General features: G+C 40.9%; 1 protein-coding gene across 8 annotated transcripts in view; it reads right to left on the minus strand.

Annotated features, from left to right (window-relative positions):
- Window positions 1–22,442, minus strand: part of SH3KBP1 (SH3 domain containing kinase binding protein 1) — a 315,045-nt gene that overhangs the window by 118,891 nt on the left and 173,712 nt on the right. For 4 of the 8 annotated variants that reach the window (XM_070603477.1, XM_070603480.1, XM_070603478.1 and 1 more), the window contains 2 exons: window positions 15,168–15,242; window positions 11,403–11,608 (listed from right to left, as the gene is read on the minus strand). In XM_070603477.1, coding sequence (XP_070459578.1) covers window positions 11,403–11,608; window positions 15,168–15,242 — 281 coding nt within the window. The remainder of the gene's footprint in view (window positions 1–11,402; window positions 11,609–15,167; window positions 15,243–22,442) is intronic. The other 4 variants (XM_070603481.1, XM_070603483.1, XM_070603484.1 and 1 more) reach the window with 1 other exon arrangement.

Raw genomic sequence — 22,442 nt, forward strand, 5'->3', positions numbered from 1 at the left:
GTCTCCTGGGACCCACAGGTGTGACCATTCGGACAAGGAACACACTGAAGAAGTGTTTATTCGGCAGGACCCAGTAACCACTTCTGTTTAAAAACGTCAGAGAGAAAACAAAAAGCCCACTATCTTTCAAAAGATAATATGATCGGGGAGTGAGAGATATCCAGAATATGGTTTGTATATGAAATGTCTGTATTTCAAGAAATAAAATTAGTTGTACTACACAAAAATTACTCATTAAAAAAAGAAACAAACTGAAGAAGGAAAAACAGCCGTGGCTTTATAGAAACGCTTCCCCTAGGAAAAATACAGCAAGATTGTTGCCAGCTATGTCATCAGTGGTATCCTAACAGATCGGAATAAAGTACTTAAACAGTAATCTTGTTTTCTGCTCAGATGAAATACCATTTTAATCACCACTTCAATGAATTTAGAGCCCAGTGGTTAAGAGTTCAAAACTCTAGAGCCAGAGTGTCTGAGATCAAAATCCCAGCCGGGCCGTTTCCTACTTGTGTGATCTTGAGCAACTTACTTAACCTCTGTTCACTTCAGCTTCCTTATCTATAAGTGGGGATAATAGCACCCAGACACAGGGTTGTCTGGAAGATGAAATAAGCAATATATATAAAGTGCTTCTAAAAGTGCCTGGCACACAGTAAGCACGCTATTAGCCACTCTTGCAAATTCAGAATGACTTCAGGAATCAGGACACCAAGTCAAGAGTAGCCTCACTTTACCACAATTCTCATATACTTAGACTCTGATGACCTGTTTTAGTTATTAACTATGGTTAATTTTACTCAATATTTATCAATGATCTGCAGTGTGTCCAATTCTCTAAGGGGCTCTGAATAAGATGCTGTCCTAGTCCTCAAGGAATGTGCAATCTGCTTGGGTAAACAAGACATAAATCTGTTTATGTATCACACAAGAAAACAAATGTGGAAGATGTCACTAGGCTGTAAATGGCAAGTGCAATGCAAGTGATACAGAGTTAGCATTTGGAATTTAGAGAATAGATAAGAAATCACCTTTTCAAAACCCAATTAGGATGGGAGAGATGAGACAAATCACTTGTACAGAAGAATTCCAAATAACTTATGTCGAGGGGCCAGCCCGGTGGCACAGCAGTTAAGTGCACACGTTCCGCTCCGTGGCCTGGGGTTTGCCGGTTTGGATCCCGGGTGCAGACATGGCACTGCTTGGCAAGCCATGCTGTGGTAGGCGTCCCAAGTATAAAACAGAGGAAGATGGGCAGAGATGCTTCCTCAGGGCCAGTCTTCCTCAGCAAAAAGAGGAGGATTGGCAGCAGATGTTAACTCAGGGCTAATCTTCACCCCCCCCCAAAAAAATATTTATGTTGATACTCCTCTCTAAAGGGGGTGAGCTTAACTCTCCACTCTTTAAGTGTGAGGTATGCGTAGTGACTTCTTACCAAAGAATCGAATACAGAAAACGGAAAAAACAGAACAACTTCACAGTGGAGAGACTTGACAAACGCTACCTCAGCCAGGTGACCGAGGTCAACAGCAACAGTGAGAAGTCATGTTGATAGTATGTACACTTGCTATGATGCGGTGAGAATGGCACTTCACCTCTGTGGCCTTCCTCCTCAAAATCCATCACTTCAGTCTAATCATGAGAAAATCATCAGACAAATGTCAATTTAAGGATGTTTTGCAAAACTCCTCAAAATTGCCAGGTTATCAAAAACATAGCAAGTCTGAGAAATTGTCACAGCCAAGAGGAGCCTAAGTAGACAGGGCAACCAAATGTAATGTGGTATCCTGGATGAGATCTTGGAACAGAAAAAGGACATTAGAGAAAACCAAAGGGAATCTGAATAAAGGATGGACTTTGGTTAATAACCATTTGTCAATATTGGTTCATTAATTGTGACAAATGTGCTATATTAATGTAAGATGTTAACAACAGGAAACTGGGTGTGGGGTATGTGGGAACTCTGTATCATCTTCACAACTTTTCTATAAATCTAAAACTATTCTAAAATAAAAAGTTTATTAAAAAACTAATTAGGAAGATAAGCTTGCTGAATGTATATAACGTAAATAATATAAATAATAAATGTAAATAAACATATACGTATGATTTATAGACATACATGACTATGTTCACGAGTATATTTATGTAAATGTATTTAACAATGCCCTCTCAGCTGAATTATTTTTGCTATCTCTATATCTTTAGCTTATCTATTAACAAAGACAGTCAAATGCTGACTCCTGGTTTTTTGCTTTCCACAATACACAAAAGAGTTTTCTTTGAAAGGAAACTTGGCTCTTCTGTCAGTTCTGCTGCCAACCCAGGCTACAGCGGCCCAACTCAAAGAGCGTGCATGAGGTGGGCCCATCTGCCCCTTTCCAAGAGCTACTAGAAGTTCCTGGTGCCTGGCCAATTAGTCATCAACCACGGAGCCCCAGGGCTGGCAACTCTCCCAGCTACTTCCTCTCCCAACTCCAGTCCACATTGCCCAGTGCCTCCCCAGTTATCTCTCTAAAGTGCCAATGTGATCAAGACACTGCCTGATGGAACTCTCAGAAGTATGGCCTGGGAGTGGGCTGGCAGAGCCCTGGGGGAAGAGAGTCTCTCTTTTCTCCAACTCCCCACCTCCACCACTACTACCATATCCCCTGCACTCCAGCAAACCCAGCCCTTCTCCATAACCATGCTGTCTCCTTGTCCAAGCATGCATGGCCAGTACCATGAATCTCTATTTATCTTTTAACACTTTGCTCAAATATCACGCTCCTTGAAAAGATCTCCCTGACACCCCATCCCTTCCTTCTAGACCTCCAGGAAAGTTAGTAGCGCCTTCTTCCCTATTCTCTTTGATGCTTTGGACATACCTCTACTAGTCCTTTTCCCCTGCATCAGAATGACTTTCATACATACCCACTTCTCTCCCATGTAAGGACAATCCAAAGCTCTAAATGAGAGGCCTGTATATGACAGTTGATCCAACGCAGGATGTAGGGGAGGATGTGTTAACTCCATTCCAATTAACTACACCAGATCTACCCCACCTCGAATAAACAACTTGCCAGGTGAAAAACCCGTGTGTATTATGCTAATACAGCATCCAGACATGCCACCTAGGGGATCCCTTTACAAATGGATTGCCACTCCTTAGCTCATTTATCTAGAAATTCCTGAGCTGCCACTGCTGATCCATAAAAGGCATTCAATAAAGCTCCAGTAAATGAATAAATCAGCCAATTAATGAATAAATGAAAGAGTGAATCTGTAGCCAGACCACAAGCAGACCCCAAAGAGAATGAGTCTTCCTTTATAATTTCAATTGGGTTAGGACAAAATGCTATATTCACATATCCAGTCCACAAATATTTACTGAAGGCCAACTAGAGTTTAACAATGATTTTCAAGGAATTTTAATACAATGGTGACCAACACAGACAAGGTCCAAAATCATGGCACTTACTTTCTAATGGCTGATATTTAAGGCTTGGTGATATCAAACAAACAGCCACCACAGATAGAGCAAAATCCAATTCTACTTTTCTGAGTTTGAAACGTTCCATAATAGAAAGGTAAAGAAATAATCCTGGAAACTGCACTGCTATTTACAGACACTCCTTCTGTTCTAATAACCAGAAGGCAACAATAATAACTATGAAAGCTAACCAAGTGATTACTATATGTCAGGCACTTTTCTACCCATTGTCCACGTTACTTAATCCTCACAACGTTGTGGGCAGGTCGTCCGGGTGTTCTAATTCTACAGATGAGGAATCGAAAGCACTGAGCGCTTAACGAATTTGTCCCAGGAAGGGTTAGAGTTGGGATCTGAACCCAGGCAATCTGGCCTGCATGCTTAATAGCTGCTACACTCCTAAAAACACAATTTTAAGGCCTTCTGGGAATGCAATTCTTGGTGATGATCAGGCTGCAATTAAATATTTCTTAGAAAATACACTATGCCGAATGTTTTAGAAAGGCTATGTCCAGCATATACAAAACAGTAAACAGCACCTAACCTGTCAAAGAGTAACCCTGTAATACTGTTTCTGATTTCCTTCCTTTCTAACACCTCTCTCCTCATTTTCCTAGATAAGGAAACTTAACAGAGACACTCAGGGAAAGAAAATACATAAACCAAAGTCCAAAAATCCCAGACAGTTCATTCAGCCCAGCTACCAGTGGGCATCTTAATACCACCTGCTCATTAAAAACCATGGATTTCCCAACTACTCAAGAGATGTCCCATAATTTTATCTTTCAAACAAAATGAGGGACATCCAATACTATAGGTCTTAGATAATCCCAACAAGGTTTGGACCTAGTTGTGTTTCATTAGTCAAAGAAGGTATCATTAGCTCCTGGAGATCCCCAGAGCTTATTTCTAGTCTTCAAAGGATTAGAGACATAAATTTCTCATTTTTAAGGAACTAAGATCACCACTTTAGATGTTTACATGTTTTCAGATGTTTTACATGTCTTAGATGTTTACACGTATACTTAAGTATACAGCTTGATGAATTTTTACTAGGATGGATAAAAAGATTGCCTGAAATATGTAAGAAAATATTAAAATTTCTCTTACTGCAGTTCAGCTGATTAAAAAAATTGATCAGTAGCTCATTTATATATAATTTTAATTCTAATTCTCTGTTACAAGTAAAAGCTACAATGTTGATATTATAAAGGCATTAATTTGGGTGGCTGTGATCCTATAATGAGATTCAAGATGATTAGAGTTGAAAAAAGACTCACAAATACAATATCTACTTGTCAAATGTAGTAGAAAATTTAGAAAGAATCATTTCAAGAGAGAGATATCAGAAGTCATTAATGGAAATCAGATAAGATAGGAAGACTATGAGAAAGAAATTTCTTGAAGGATTTCTTTATAGGGAATCCAATAAAGTAAACAACCAAGCTGGGGAAATATCTTTTCCAATCTGACTGTTCTGACTGTTCCAACCAAGCTGAGGAAATATCTTTTCCAATCTGAAGAGCCCAGGCCAAAAAGCCTGCTTTTCTCAATAATTAAGAGGGCCAAGACTAGTTGTGCCCAGAGAGCCTGGGAAAGGAATGACCTGGCACCGAAAACCCAGGCTTATTCTATATAAAGACATGTCAGGTTAGGTCCTGGGACTCACCTGAGTATCTGTAATTTACCCACTTATGTGTAATACCTGACACTCCTCTCCCTAAGTATGTGGCCAGGAGTGATCATCTGAGTGACTCATAAAAAAAGGAGATTAGGAAAAGAGTGGGGCCAGGCTGAGGTCACAGGGAAGCAGCCTGATGAGGAAATTCCCTCTGAGGTCCACAGGTGGGAGACGGAAGGTACCAGCTGTGTGCATAAGAATAAGGTCCTGTCTGGGTTGCCTTCTTGCTTATAGTCTCCCAACCCAATCTCTGGCGTGATGACTCCCAAATCTACATCTACAGTTCTCTCCTGATCACCAGGCTTATTTCTCCAACTGCCTACTGGATGCCTTCACTTGGTCCTGCAAGTACCTCAAAATCCAACTAGTCTAAGACGGAACCTGTGACTTTCCTCCCCAAATATCTTTCTCCCCCAGTGTTCCCTAGTTAGGAAATGATACTGCCATCCACCCAGCTGCTTAAGCCACTTGCCTAAGGCATCATCTTCAAGTCCTCCCTCTCCTTTATCCCTCACATACTATCAAACTTGATTCCACCTTCAAAATATTTCCCAAAACCATCCATGACAATAGTTAGAAGCTGTTAGAGAGAAAAACTACTTCTCTCATCTTGATGTTTCCTGCCATATAAAAGGGAGTCTAAACAGACACTCTTGGCCTCTTGACATAATTCGTCACTCCTGGAACTCCCTGCCCCCTTATTCACGCTCTCCTGGGAGAGTGAAATGACTTCTCTGATAGGTGAATTTGGGAAAGATAAACTGGGTGTGCTCGACTCAGCTCTTCTCCTAACTCTTCTTTGAATTGGCCTTCTCTGTTCTTCCCCAGGGGGCAGGCCCTTCTACCTCACATGGGTCTGCCCTAGTCTAGCGTTGCTGAGAACTGGGTGGGTGAGTCTGTCTAATTCTAGGGATCACCTGGCAGGCCCATTTGGCTCTCACATTAATCTATATCCTCAATAACAACATTGCAATATAACACAGGTAGAGAAAGATGCATAAATCATAAGTATACACTTGGAGAATTTTCACAAAGTGAAATAAGACCTACATAAACAGAGAAATATACCACGTTCATGGATTGGAAAGGGGTCAATTCTCCCCTAAAGTATCGATGGAGTCAATGCAATCCCAATCAAAATTCCAGGAAATATTTTGGGGGGGGAGAAGAATTGACAATCTAGTTGTAAAATTTACATGAAAATACAAGGGACCAAGAAGAGCCCAAGAAATCTTGAAGACGATGACTTATACTGCCAGATATCAAGACTGACTATAAAGCTACAGTAATTAAGGAACTATAGAATGGGCACAAGAACAAATAGACCAACAGAACAGAGAGTCCATAAATGGACCCACACATACACAGCCACTTAAATTATGACAAAGGTGATATGGCTATGCAGTACAGAAAGGATGATCTTTTCGATAAACAGTGTTGAGTCAACTGGATATCCATACTGAAAAAAATGAACAAAAATAATACTTTGATTCTCCATCCACTGACTCATCTCACTCATTAACTGATTCAGAACCTAGAGTGTGTGGGGGGGTGGTATTTAGCAGGAGAGCCAATATAATTTTCTGTTAACTTCTCTCCTGAATTTTAGTTACCCTGTGTTCTGTAACCCACTCTTCTCACTGTAGCTTGGAATACTTTCTCTAAACCACCTATCTGATCACGTCACTCTCTTGCTGAAAATAGCACCCCATTGCCCTCGAGATCAATTCCAAACTCCTTAACAAGTCTCACCAGGCCCTTCCGGATCCAGGCCCTGCTTCTTTATTCTCATCTTTCCCCACTTCCTGTGAGCCTTGACACATGCTCTGTGCTATTTCTTTTTCCCTTCAAGACATTTATACATGTTGCTGTTTCCATCTTGATAACTCTATGCTCCTTTGCTTGATGAATATCTACTGGATCCATGGCATGGTTCTCAGCCTAAACACTACTTCCTCTAGGCCTAAAAACATCACTTCCTATAGGTCTAAACATCACTTCCTATAGGAAGAGATTACACATGCACATGAACACACACTCTCCAGCCTTCCTTACAACTCACTACTTCCTGCCATGCCCAAGGGCTCCTGTGGCACAGTGCTGTGTTCTCAGTCTGATCACGGTATTCCTCACACTGTGTTATTATTGCTTGTTTACTTTTCTGCAGCTCCCTGAGGGCAGTGACCTGGTCTCGTTTACCACTACTATCCCCAGTGCTGAGCATATAGTGAGTACTCAATAAATACTGGCTGAAATGAGTTACATTTACAATTTCACAGTATTTTCAGCTAAATAACATTTTTTTTAAGTCCTATGAGTTAGGATAAGTATAAAAAATATTCTCATTTTACAGATGGCCAATTTGCGGCTAAGTGACCTCATCAAGGTCAATCAGCTAAACAATGACGCCATGCCCTTCTAATCTTATGATATGTAACTTGGTTCATCTTTAGCTACACTGTATTTTCCATTATTTTGATATAACACATACTTACCTCTGGGCTTAGCTTAAATGGTACATTTTTTCCCAAGGTTCTTTTTTCCCTTTAAACTTTTATCAAGGGAAATTTCTAACATATACAAAAATAGAGTATAGTGTCCTGAACCCCCATTACACACCACCCAGTTTCAACAATTACCAACTCATGACCAATGTTGTTTCCTCTGTAACCGACTCACTCTTCCATCTTCCAAATCACTGGAAGTAAAATCTCAGACATTAAATCATTTCATCTGTAAATATTTCAGTTAAATAGTGCATTAAACAAGTCATTCACAGGTGTATCCATTCGCTAGTGTTAAAAAGACTCAGAAATGGGGCCCTTCCTTAAAGCTCAGTAAGGGAAGCAATACTACTCACTATTTCTTTATTTTGATGGGGAAGTGTTATATAGTATCTCTCCTGGTATATATCATCAGCATTCAACCACCCTCAGGAAGGTGATATGAAGCACAGGTATAATAAGCACAAAATTTTCTACTGACTCAGAAAAGTGGATCTCAAAACATTCACAAACTTGAATGGAAAGAATAATATAATGCTTGCAGCTGTTAATAATTATCATATTTCTTTTTCCCTTCCTCCAAGTCATCAAACTAGCCATGTCAGAAAGCCAACTGCCCCAGCCTGAATGGAAGACCTACTTGGGCCTTACCTAACACATGCTGTCACATCAGATCCAATTTGTGCTTCTGCAAAATCAAAACAGCCAGCTCAATTCTCAAAGGAAACTGCCTTCCTTAAATATAAATCTTGGACACAAAACCATCTCAAACATGATGAGAACCAGGTTATGCACTAATAAAACATTATCACACTCATCAGCTCTATGCCAGGTTGTGCAATAACATAATGGATTCATAAATCTACACAACTCTCCATGGCGCCAACAACAGGGGGTAAAGATAGTTTTGAATCCTCTTAGATGCTGTAAAAATTGTCTGCAGTGAGCAAAGCAAGCTAGGAAGTTTACATTTTCCCCAGAGGTTTCACAATGAGAACAGGGTTAAGGGAGCTGCCAGCATATGGTTTCATTCTGCAAACAAATCACAAATCAAGATGCACACACACGCGCGGACATCTATATATTACTCTGATGAAGTTAACATTTCATGTTACCAAGACCAATGCAATAAATCTTCTGTTTCACAAAGCTGCAGTGAACCATACAACCACTACATTTTCAACTATATAACTCTTATATTATCCCACCAGTACCTTCATTTTATAGAGGTCTGTAATCTCTAAAGTGCTATGCTAATACAATTTTAATATTATCCTTTCAACTATACTTATTGAACATCTACTATGTGGCACACACTGTTCTAAGCACATAGCATACATCAGTGAACAAAATAAATAATAAACATAATAAAAAATAAATATTGTATTAGAAGGGGGTATACGCTATGGAAAACAACAAACGCAGTGCAAGTAAGCACAATGGGCCAAGGGGGCAGATTTCAGAAGGAGTGGGCCAGAGCAGGCCTTGCTGAAAAGGTGGCGTCTGAGCAAAGCTTGAGGGAGGAGAGACAGGCAGCCAGGTGGGCAGGTGGAAGCAGAATGTCTAGGCAGAGGAAACCACAGTGGCAAAGGACCCAAGTGGGAGCACGCATGGCATGTTTAAGGAAGAGCAAGGGGGCCAGGATGGAGCAAGAGAGGGGAGAGCAGAGAGGGAGGAAGTCCGAGCTACAGTAATGGGGGTCAGGTCACCTTGGCTCGTGGGCCCCGGGGAAGACTTTCACTGCGGTTCGCCAGGGAACCTCTAGAGGGGTGTGAGCAAGGAGTAGCATGAGCTGACTTAGGATTTCAAAGTGTTGCCCCAGCTTCACTATTGAGACTAGACTATAGGAGGAAGGGGAGAAGCAGGAAGCCCTATTAGGAGACCACTGCAGTGATGGTGAGAGAACAGGGGAGCAGCGGAGGTGATGAGCCCTGCTGGATGCTAGACATACTTAGAAGGCAGAGCTGATGGGGTTGCCTGGCAGATCTGACATGGGATGTGAGAAAGAGGAGTCAGGGACAACCTCAGGGCTTTTGTCCTGAGCGATGGGAGGGGGAAATGGTAATGCCTTTAACTGATATGGGGAAGGCTGTGGGGAGACTGGTTTGAGGGGGATGATGACAAGTTCAGGTTTGGAACAGCTGATAAGAATTGAAGATCTTCAAGTGGAGATGTTCAAGTTGGCAGTTGGACATGTGACTCTGCGGTTCAGAGGAGAAGCAAGCTTAGGTACAAATGGGAGTATTACATTTGATGCTGATATTGGCATTAATAATAACCCAATTTATTATCAGCAGTTAAAACAAATATTAATAGCAATAAAAAAGTTACACACAATGTCCTTCTACACAGAGAAGAATAAGACTAAGAATCATAAAATAAAAGGCATTAACTGTTTGCCAGGTGAGTCAATGGTCATGTTCATTTCAACCACTTGAATAAAATGAAGAAAAACTACATCCATTGTTCCTTTCCAAGATGAGGACTTGCTCTTTTGTAAATAATTATGGGAATCTGAAAGTGACCATGTGAAACAGCTCACAAGCTGGGATACTAACTAGGAAGTTTTCAGATCTTGAGAAATATCACATATTGATTACTGAGAGAAACAGTGCTGGCTCAGAGAAGCTTCAACAAGAGAAGAGTTTAAATGAAGCAGTCTTTCATTCCTAAGCATCTGCCCTTTCCGCCTTATACATCTCTAAGGGTATTAAGTGTCCAAAAAGTTTCGTTTTCAGGTTCTGTTTCTAACGCATGATGACACAGGGCAAAGTTGCTGGGGGCGGGGGGGGAGGGGAAGGAGGTGGGTGGAAGTTCTACAGCTGTGGAAGATGATGCAACTTTTAAAAATTTATCTCACCGAGAAATGAAAAACATTTAAAAGCCACTGGTAAACCTGCATTAGAGATGTTGCCAATGCTCCCTCCCCCAAGTCTGCTGGCACAAATGTCAAAGCAAAGAATCCAGCACTAAATCAAATTAACAAACATTCCTTAAGCACAGCACGAGTGTAGCTTATTACAATCTGGAAAATTCCACAGTATTTATCAAATCCTAAGCAAAGCTATGATGCTTAGAAGTGTACCACAGTAGACGTCATTGACAGCCACAAGTGCCATGGCTCTGGGTGTGTTGCTATGGCAACCGCGCACTCAGCAGCAACACATTGTCTGTCTCTTGCCAACCCAGAACCAGAGGCAGAAGAAAACAGCCAGCCTCCTGATGGTAACAACCCAGGGAGTCACAGTATGGGCCATCTCCATCACTCCCACACGGCAGTCTGAAATCATTCCCGCCTAACTCCCAGAGAAAAAATGCACTGTCCCTTTCCTTCTGCAGAACCAGTCAACATGCCCAAGCACAAAGTACTAGAGAAATGGACAAGGAGAAGAGAGAGATTGGTGGGTGCTTGAAAAGTGTCAAGGTCAAATGTTTAGCTGGGTCCAGACATGAGGGGCTTTTCTGGGGGAGAAAATGGAGAAGTGCCAGTCTATTTGAAAAATCATCCTGAGAAGCATTCCACAGAGAAGAGATCAGTAAGAAAAGCAGCAGCAAACTAGAACATGAGCCTTTCGAGGAAAGATGTTTCCACACAGAGGGCGAGCTGCAAATGTGAGAGGCAAAGAGCCGGCACGTGAGGACACCGAAACCCTGAAAGAGGCATAGGCAGCCTCCGACGCCAAACCCTGCATTGTCCCTTTGGATACGCCACATTATGTTGAAATAAAAGAGAAACTGTCCGACATACCTTTTCCACTGGTAGAAAGTCATTTTCAACTTCAATTGACCTTGGTCTTAGTTTTATAGGCTTGTCTTTGAAAATATCTCCAAAGCCCACTCCCTTAACTTTCTTCGGCTGGATTGCTGCAGTTGCCACTGTCCCGTTGGTACCTTCGGATTTGGTACTGCTCGAGTCACCCCCATCACTCTCGGAGCCTGTGGTTTCCCTTAAACCTGCCAGGAGGGGGGACGGGGAGAGAAAGAGCTCAGAAATCAGCCATAGTGGTGAAACACCTCACAACCAGCCGGGAACCACCCCTAAAAGTGTCACTGAGTACAGGGTAACTTGCACTGGGGTTTTGCATTTAGTGTGTTGAATATGTTGTGTTTGGGTGGCGCTGAGTTTTGTTTGATCTCCCCACCCCCAGCCTTTAAGAAGTGAATCAAAACTTTTCAGAAAATCTAATTTCAAGGCAGACCTCTTTGTAAATGTGACATTTCACCTCTCTTCAGCTGGACTCTGGTTCTGATCCAAATTCGTTTTGCTGGCAGGTTGTGCAATAACAACCCTCGCCACCCCCTCCTCGCCTCCCCGCCCAGTCAGTACCACATACTGTACCTCCAATCTCTATGACTCATGTCAATTAGCAATTAGCAACGAAAGTAACATTTCCTAAAGGGAAACTGTAAAGCTAAAAGCCATTTAAACAAATTAGCAATTAAAGAAACCACACAAAATTATGACTGCCAAAGAATTAAATCTCTTTGGATGGCTTTACAAGGAATAAATGCACACAGACGTGTTTCTCTAGGAAAGCATTAAACCAAACTTGACATTGAGACACTTTCACTGGCAAGATGACGGTGTTTGTTAAAGAGAGAAAGGAAGCTGCCCTTCCAGAAGCTAGAGTCCCCCAAGTCTGTGGTTCTTCTTCCCTCCATCAACACCGTTCTTTTCCCAGAGCTAAATTCCTTTCCAAAGAAGAACCTTGAGGACACGACACCCTTCCTTTGACCTATTGTGGCTGTGTTGGAAGTCACAAAATAGTTACCAGCAAGACAACATGAGCACTTACCTCCCCAGATTCTTTTTTCCCCAGGCTCTGCCCACAATCATGTTCCTAAAAGGAAGAGCCTATTTGTTTCTAGTTAATTTCTGGGTGTACATTCTTCCTTTGACAGTCAGTACATCAGTTACGCCATCAAAAGGCAGGATTCAAAGGATATCCTATGGACTACTTAAGCCTGCCATTTAAACCTGTCTCTAAAAGCCTGTAGACGTGTTAGGTAGCTCTGGAACATTTACTATATATTTCCTGATGACTACAATGACCTTGGGATGAAAGTACGCCATCAGATTTGGTTCTCTATTTGCCAATTGTGCGTTATCTTCCTATAGGTAAGGTGGCCTCCTGGTATATAAGAATGATACACCAAATAATTGCTCACATAAAGTGTCATAAAATGTCGAAGTCATTCAAATAAAGACGTTTCAGTGCAGGAAGAAACTGTTAACTGAAAACAGACAAAATATAGAAAGGTCATTATAAATTGCTAACAAGTATCAAAATCAAATCCTTAAAACAATGGCTGTGTTTGTTGTTGCTGCTGTTTTCAATAAAATGGTATTTATAAGCCAAAAAGGAGCGGGAGGGAGGGAGGGAGGAAGATCCCTGGTGTACGTTTTAATTAACTAAAGAACAGCATTTGTGAGCAAGAACAGAGGGCAGAACAATGAGAAGCAGCCCACAGCAAGGGGCTCGGCTGCAGTTTACAGGACTGGATTTGAGCGCGCAAACATGGCGAACCCCCGGAGATTAGCTATCCATTCGTGTATTTATTTGTTCATTGTTTCTGGAAATATCCCTGCTGGAGATACAATTTTGGAGTCTAAATATTGTGTCATTTCCCCTTTAACATGTTCTCATTTTGCCGTATGTATTCTTTCTATGTGATAAATGGCTTGTACATTCATTTCTGGCTTGGAAAAAACCATTTGAGGGTGGAATAAAGAAATGGTTAGTGGAAAGAAACCATCACTTCCCTCCTCCATACCACCACCACCGCCACCACCACCACCAGCAGAAGGCAGCAGGGCGAATGGGTTGGGGCAAGTCTGTTCCAGTCCTTCAAAGAGAGAAATTTGAAGGATTCTTTTATAATTCCTCATTAGCTAGAACCATAATACTTTCAACCACTGGAATCCTCATTTCACTGAGCTTCTGGGTTCAGGGATTTGCTGCCTTCAGGCTCATCTTAACAACTTTATATTAATCACTGTACGTTACACAGAGAGAGGTTGCACAGTCATTCATCACACAAGCATGGGCTGGGAAGGAAACACACGGCAGATTTTTCTTCCACAAATTCTGGCAGCCTGCTTCCATCACTTTTAAGTATGTAAATTAAATATCTGAATATCTGGGTTGGTGAAATAAACTCCAAATCTAGTTCCTTCCCTTTGGAGGGAAAGAAAGGTGACTTTTCATGTTCATGTGTGTTTGATGCTGCATCTTTTTAGCTACTGGTACCCATCACACACACTATACTATAAAATGTCCCAGGTCATGTTCAGGATGCCAGGTGACACTTGAAGGTAGTGCAACCCAGAGTGTGATCCGCAGATCATGAAGGTACACAGAGACAAGTGCAGAAAGTGCATTTGAAAATGCTTATAGCAGTGTGCACTGGTGCAACTTTCAGATGTGTAGCCTGTGGACTCATCTTGGTGAACAGGGTATAGAGCAATCTCGGTCTGGAAACGCCCATGGTGAGGCACAGGTGGCGCACTGCATGCAGAGTAAAGTCATGCACAGCAGGATCAGGTATCTGCCCACGGAGGAATGGAAATAAAAATAAACTTCACCACAGATAGTTGAGAAGCACGGTTCTGGTGCTCACATCTGAGCCTTCTCTTTCATCCCGTCTGTATACATATCTATGTATGCACGTGTGGACATGCACAGTAAGGTGGATGTTTTTCCTTCAAGGTGAAAAAAGAACAAAGCCTCCTCAAATTTGCTTTGGCCAGTAAGGTAACTGTCCACTTATGTGTAATGTACCTTAATATTCCAGCACTGATCAATTCAGATCCGTGGGCCATTGGTATTTAGTTTTAATTAACACTCACGTGTATAGTGCTTACTGTGTGGCAGGAACTGTTCTAAGGGCTTCACAAGATTCATTCATTAATCTCATTCATTTCCTTCCCCTCAACTTTTGGCAGCTTTATTTTAAAACACAAAAGGCTACACATTGATCCTGCCAAAAGAAGTCTGCCGTGTGGTGATTGGCTGAATGAGCAAAGCAAAACACCACTTCTGGCATGGACTTTCATGCCAAATTCTTATTTCTTTGAACTGTGCAATGAAGAAATGGTTTATTGGTTTCCAATGCCCCCCTCAGAAAAAGCAATAACCACGAGAGGTTGACATCTCCATGGGAAACCATCTTACACCGCCCCAGAGGCCCAGAGATACTGGTACAAATACATATGCCATGACAAATGCTCCTAATCCCTTCTCTGCACGCATGGTTCATGCACGCATGTCACACACATGAGAGAGGCACAAAGCAAACAAGAAAGCGCCAGGGGCTGGTGATGAGGATGCTCCTGTAGCACACACCAAGGAGACGGCACTTATCTTAGGCAAATAAGTCCATGTCCTTGGATCAGAAATTCACACAGACACTTGGCAGAAGCATGAGCAGCTCAGGAAAGTGCAGCTGCATCAAAAAACACAAGACCCAGCGCTTATCTTTACAATCGCCTCCTGCTGTTAAGGTCACTCACTGTAATAGCGTCTGTGGCCCTCCGTCTTTCCTGGTGCAGCTCGGTACAGAATTGTCCCTTCAAAGGTAGTCTTTCCTGACAGTGAATGAGAGAAGAGAAGGGGAGAGAAAAACAAGAGAAGGGGAAAGGGGAGCAAATGATGGCAAAAGAAGGAAGAGGAAGAGTCTTTAACTGAACTTGCCTTCAATGAATCCACTGCAAGAGCTTCATCCGCAAAATTAATTAGAGACCATTAGGCAGAATTTAAGAATGTTACAGAATGAGCCCAAAGTCCCCATGCAACCAAGACGGCAATGAGCACCCAGAATCAGGGCTTGCCTCTGTATATGGCTGGCATGTAGATTACACCCAATTTAAACCTAGAAGCCATTTCAACATTAAAACTCAAGAATTGGAAAACCTCAACCAGAAGGAATCAAATTAATCAGATTCCTTAATTAACTCAATGGTACAGCACAATCTTCTCTTTGGAGAATATGACTCAAGTATAATATAGACTTAGGCCCATCATCCCTTATCTTCTACCCTTAGAGCCCCGTATGATACAAACTAATATCTATGACCCCAAGATTCTAAAGAAGGCACAGAATTCTCTTTAAAAGATTTTATCATCCTCAGTACCTTTACGTAAGAAAATGTATTAATATACTAGAGGTGGGTTTTCACCAATGAGGTTTAAAACCAATAGTAGCATCCAAGTCAATGTAAGGGGTTTTCTGCTGAGCACTGAGGACACCAGAAAGCCCTATTATTTCTTGAAACATCTTAATTGAGGTTTTGCCATATCAGTCATGAGATTGTACTTAAGCATGAGGACATAGGACTCACCCAGTGTCAAATGTCAAATTATCTCTTTTTTTGTTGTTACAAATAGAGGTTATCAATAGCATAAGACTGGCCACATGGCTAAAGCCCAAATCTCTCTGGAACCATGAATAAGTACATAGAATACACACACACTGCCCTGGTTTGAGTGTACACACACACACAGACAGACACACACACACATGCATGCCCTACAGACAGAGAGTACAACCAACAGGTAAAATGGTTTGCTAAAGGCAAACTCAATTAATACATGCATTATTCTAAATGACTCAAGAAATAAGTTCTATTATGGCTCATGAGCTAAATATCAAACTGGAAGCCAGTCATATAGTTTTATAAGTCTGAGGGATGAAAAGGCAGGCTACATTTACAGAGAGTGAAAGTCAGAGAGGAGAGAACAACTCCTCTCACTTCTTAGAAACATTCCATAGGAAAATGGGAAACCCCAATAGGAACCATAGTGTCAGCTTTTGGGTCATGTCACTCCTAATACATGAAGAGACTGTGAATGATTAGACCAGCAACTTAAATGGAATCAGGTATTTCCAACTTCCATGTCCTACAAGCATGGTGGTACATCCTTGTTTTGAAATCTGCCCTTTTTGACAGATGTGCTCCATCCAATTTAAGTAAAAATTTAGACATTCAAATCACTGGCTATATAAGAATAGCCCAAAGAAACAATAAAGTGTTTCAAATGTTCTTGTTAGACTTGCAGCTCTTGAGGACTTTGATGACAAAAGCAAAGTAACAGTGGCTAGTTTTCATTTGGGCAAATTTTTATTCTGCTTAACTTCAGTCATTAAGGCAACATGACTCCTAAGGAACACAGCTGTTTTGTGAGCTGAGCCCTCCAAAACCGAACAGTAGCGGTCCTTTCAGTGTTAGAAAAAGCAAGTGTAAGGAAAAGAAATCCCCATTTCAATAAAGTTCCTCCAAGTACAACAGAACCTTCCCGTGTTCTTCCCCAGGACCAAGTCAGAATTGCTGAGGTAGACCATGGCCCTGATGTCTCTGAATGGCCAAGCATTTCTGGAAGGTCCCCTGTGCATTGGCAGCAAGGCAGTTGGAGGTGGAGCCTGGGCAGGGGGTGAGTGAGGACACACACATTCTATCTAAAGAGCAAAAGAGACGGGCAATTGGCAAGTTCACAAATCTGAGTACTGCTTATTTTACTGGGGGAAATACTCCACTGTCACTGTTAAATATTAGTACTTGAAGGCAGCAAACACTGTAAAAGGGAAGAATTTTAAAATTTCAATTCAAAATCAGATGCTTATGCTAGCACCGAATTTTGCCTGAAACTGTTTCATCAATTTGCTAATTGCTCTTCACTGCTAACAGAACACCATACACAAAACAAGCATCATCTAATATCAAAAAGAAAAAAATAGTGACGCCACAGAGTGGGAGATTGTCAGCCTGGCTTTAGTTTCTATAGGTGAGGGGAACTGAGCAATCCATATTCTTATAGCTACTGAAACGCACTATTTCTATTTCACGGGAGTGGTTTGCCCTAAGTTTTAAAAGGCCATCTCTATCTTTGTCTTAGCTTGACAAGTCACTAAAGCATCAGAACCTAAAATTCAAAAATAAAGAATTAGGAAAGTAAGAAAGTCAGTTCAAACTGAAATCTCACGGTTATTAATGGTTATAAAAAGAAAATGCAAACTTACTCCTTCTGAAAATTATGGGAAATAACTGAAAATGTTTCTGTAGCTAAATGACATTTAAAAAAAAAAAACTGACAGCAATACCTCTTAGTTTTACAATTATTTTAGAATGTAAGAAATTAATATTGAAAAGATGTTAGAAACAGAAAAGACACATTTATATCTCAAATGTGAAGCAAAATATGTATGAAATCAAAATTGGACAAGAGTCATATCTAGATTTCTTTGCCTCTAAGTCCAAATAAATCTTACAGATTCAGGATATTCTCTGACTATAATTTGAAACAATAATATCATATCAATATAATTTGAATTAGTTTTATTTCATATTACTTAGTCAATACTGGCATGTGCAAAATTGTAACTGAAAAGGTAATTAATTAACTATGATCTGTGATAATGAGAAGAAATAAGCTAAACCGTACTCAGACTTGAAATTTGTCAGATGCTCTGGGAAAGGGTGAACCACAGGCCATAATGGCGGCAGTACCAAAGCGCGTGGGGAACGCCTGCGTGTAATCGTTGCCTCGTCACTCATAAGCCAGGCCACGCCCAGGACTTAATTTCCTTGAGCTTTAGTGTTCTCATCTGACATCAGCCTAGATGATCCCTAAATTCCTTTCCAGTCCTAACATAAGATTCTTCTGCCTGCACTATTATTGCAACCACTTGGATGTTCTGTTTTTTAAAAACCTAATTTACTCAATATTTTTTTCACTATGGATCTGTTACATGGGACATTTCATTCCTTTAAACAAATTCCTTGTTGGCACTATTTTGTAAGCCATAAGGAGTGAACAGATCTGGGTGATAATCATCAGTGGCTACTAACATTCAAAAACAAAGACAGCCAGACATTATGAGGCTCTGGGTAGTCCATACATCACCACCTATGAAGCAATTTTGCAAAAAAATTATATATATAGTAAACCTGAATTTAACCACTAAGCACCTAGATCTAATTATCAATTTAAAGGAATACAGAGTAAATGACATAGCAGAGATGAAACCAGCAAAAGCAGGCGGTGGGACGCTAACGGACAAAGGACCTCAGTTTCTTCAGCAAGAATTGCAAGGTAAAAAGGAGACATGGAGGAGGAATCTATAGATTCAAAGAGAATTGAAACATAACAAATCACAATGTATATACCTTCTTTAGATGCAGATTCAAACTAACAAATTGTATTAAAAACAGACTGTTAGGGGAAAGTGAACAGTGACTATATGTTTAATTACACTGAGAAGTTGCCATTGCTTTTTTTCGGTGTGATAACAGTATTTTAAAATACCCTTTTATTGGTACATATGGAAATATTAATGGATGAAATTATGTGATATCTGGGGTTTGCTTCAAAATAATATGGGGGAGGGTTGTGTAGTGGTGTAATTACAATGAGTTGGTTGTAGGTTGGTAATTGCCGAAGCTGGGTGATAGGTACGCAGGGGTTCATTATACTATTCTCTCAACTTGTGCATATGTTAGAAATTTTCTATAATAAATAGTTTACAAAAATCTTTTTGAAAAAGCACCTTTAAGGTTTCATAAGGTCAATGACAGGTAAAGATGTTTTCAAATTTAAATATGCAGCAAAAAGTCTCTGTTACTACATAACAATAAATGTTCTTATCTGAGATAAAATGTTTAAATCAACATATTAACCAATACAATTGCTGTAGCTCTTTCCTTATGGATTAGATTACCCTGAATCAAGATCTCAAATTTAGAGATTTTCACAACCAACCACCATATATAAAAACACATCAGGGTAAAAGAAAAGTAAGTTCAAGTAATTTGCACCTGCCATTCAAGGATAAAATGCCTCCTCAGAGTAAGAAAGGACTCAGCAAGCATTTATTGAACATCTACTATGTGTTAAGCTGTCTAGGCACACTTCCTCATAAACATAATGCAACGTTTCTTCTATTGCATTCATCTACTGGTAGACAAAATTCAACTGAATAACTATCCTCAAATACTTTTCGGAAGTAGAATTGTGAAGAGGACTAATACCAAATAAGTATGTGCACATATAGGTGTGTGTATGTTTGTATAGCATAGAGATATACAAGGATACATTGTACACAAAGTTTTCTTTATATGTACCAGGATACAGATTTATCTGTCTTTAAAAACCTCACCCTAAGGTCTGGTAGCATTTAAATTAAGACAGTTTTTATATGATGTCACTAGGATCTCTAAAAATTACCAAAATGGCACAAACATTAGGAGTTTTAACTTACTGCCAGAGCCATGTATTAATTAAACAATCTCTGTAAAAAGTAACTGTAATTTATGACGAGTATTAAGTGGGCTGGTCTAACAAAGACCTTGATTAAGTACAGTTCAGCTCACGGCAGAGTGAAAAGCTAGATGTCTTTTGTGCATTAACTGCATTTGTCTATCTCAGTTTTATGTAAAAGTAAATATGCATTTCCTATGGTTATACAAGATGCTGTCCCTGGAGGAAACTGGGTGAAGGGTACATGGGACCTCCCTGTAGAGTTTTTCTTTTGGTTTTTTTGCAACTTCTTGTGAATTTATAGTTACTTCAAAATTTTTTTAAATTTTAAAAAAATTTTTTAGCACATCGAAACTACTAACACCATTCTCTGGGGGCAGGGGATAAGCAGAGTCATTCTAAAACCAAAGGTTCCACTTAGACAAATCCTACCAGCCTACATAATTTCTGCATGTGATGTGATCTAACTATATACATTTTGCCACCAAAGTGTAAACGGCTACTGAAAAGCCTATCAGAACACTGAGAGATGCTATTTCTCTTTCTTGCAGGGGATTATTTTAATTTGGCAAGCCACAGGGACATTATTATCACATCTGCTTTACTACCCTTTAGAAGCTCTTTGTGACCACCATTGTCTCACATCCCCATGGGACTGGTCTCTCTGCCTTTGTACCCCACTGTTCCTCAGACACTCAGCTAACAGAGCACTGGGGGCACTTTCCGAAACTTCTGCAGATTTGTGCACCCCCTGTCTGCAAAGGTGAGCCGATGAAGGGAGGGATCCTATCTGATTTGTGTCCATATATCTTCAGTGCCTTGTACAGCGTCTTCGTAACAACAGGGGGTCAACAAAGGTTGAAAGAATGTAGAATAGAAGAAAAGGAAGGATGGATGGATAGATGGATATGGATAGACAGATGGAGAGATGGAGAGATGGGCCCTCTTCTCCTTAAGGAACATATACAGGAAGATTACAAAAACCATGTAGTTCTTTCAGAAGCATCCATCCTTGTTAGGAAACCATACCTTTCCAGGGACCTCAAAAATCTCTCAACAAGGGACAAGATTCTGTCGTAACTAAACACGGCTGCTGAAACTATTGGGCTCTCCTAGTCCTGAAATGGAAAGCTTTTAATTGAATGAATGTTGGGGAAGGCAGTCTCTACAAGAGAAACAGCCCCTTCCAAGCACAAGAAGGAAGGCAAAATGATTGGAGACATGATTCCACTCAGCCTCCTAATCTGCCCCAGGAATTCCAGCACCATGTGCTTTGAGCTGGGGGTCAGGCAGGGTCGAATGTTCATATTATCAACTTGGAGCTAGACGAGACAGTTTATTTCAATAGTTCCAAAAGTACAAGAGGCATTACTTCTCTGACCTTCCAGCTCTAAGAGCATAGCTAACATGGCAGGATACCAAGGGGTCAAGGTTCTCCCAAAGAGGTTGTCCAACACCTCCCCAGATCTCCTTTTCTGCGTCTGTAAAGAAATCCCAAAGTAATTTCCAAATGCACAGATAATGCTTCAGTGAGCACAGTACCAATCGGTGTGCAAGCAGCCTCAACATACTAACTAGTTAAGTCCCAAGAGTTTATCATGATTAACAATGAGAGCGACCTTTTACGGAGGGCTTTCTATGGGTGAGGTGGTTTGTATACATTATTGCTATTGGAGCTCATAATGCACTTCCCCATGGAAATAACGGTATAATGACCCCATTTGGTCCTCCCTCCAAGAAAGCCCATTTAATCCACAAATCCTGAGGTATAGTGTTGTTATTATAGGACCAAATTACCAGGTACAATACTATTCCAGTGTACAAAAGGAGACACCAGGGCAGTTAGAATTCTAATGTGCAGTTTGGGAGCTAGAGCAACTCCCACTATCATGGGGTCGAGGACACTTTCTGCCCTCCCAGCCATACTCGTTAGCTCATACTCCTACTGTTAGCAGAGAATTCCTCCCCTTCAAGCCAGAGAAGGCAGCAGGAGCGCCAAGATGCTTCGTTTGGTTCAAAATCACCTTCCATCCTTCCTACCATAGACCCTAGGATGGAATGGAGTTCAGGGGTTGGGGAGTCCCAGGCTTTGGCAGTAGAGGGAAACGGTATAGCTGAAGCCACTGAACCAACCAGCCAGCACTACTGTTTCTATGTATGACGGCTGTATGAGCCAGAGCTGCTCAGACACCAAATGAAGGAGGTCTCCTGAGCACTTCTCCAAAAATGGCTTTACCTCCAAATGGGGAATTTGTCCAATCACGCTACAGGTTAAATAAAAGAGATACAACTAATTTGAGAACACCACTCAAGTCAGATTTTTCCAAATGGAAAAGAAAGATGTTTAAGAATTATCTTGACAGGACTGAGCTGACCTCCTCTTGTTAGAAAGGAAAGTCTGCAACCTCAAGTAGTGCCACACCACTATGACACAGTCTAGCCTCTTACGACATTCACGCCCATGACCTTGGCTCAACACGGCACAAAAGATACACAGACACCCATGTAGGAAGTTGGGTTAGCGACTGGGAGGA

The sequence above is a fragment of the Equus przewalskii genome, chromosome X (genome assembly GCF_037783145.1).
Source record: "Equus przewalskii isolate Varuska chromosome X, EquPr2, whole genome shotgun sequence".
Classification (NCBI taxonomy): Eukaryota; Metazoa; Chordata; class Mammalia; order Perissodactyla; family Equidae; genus Equus; species Equus przewalskii.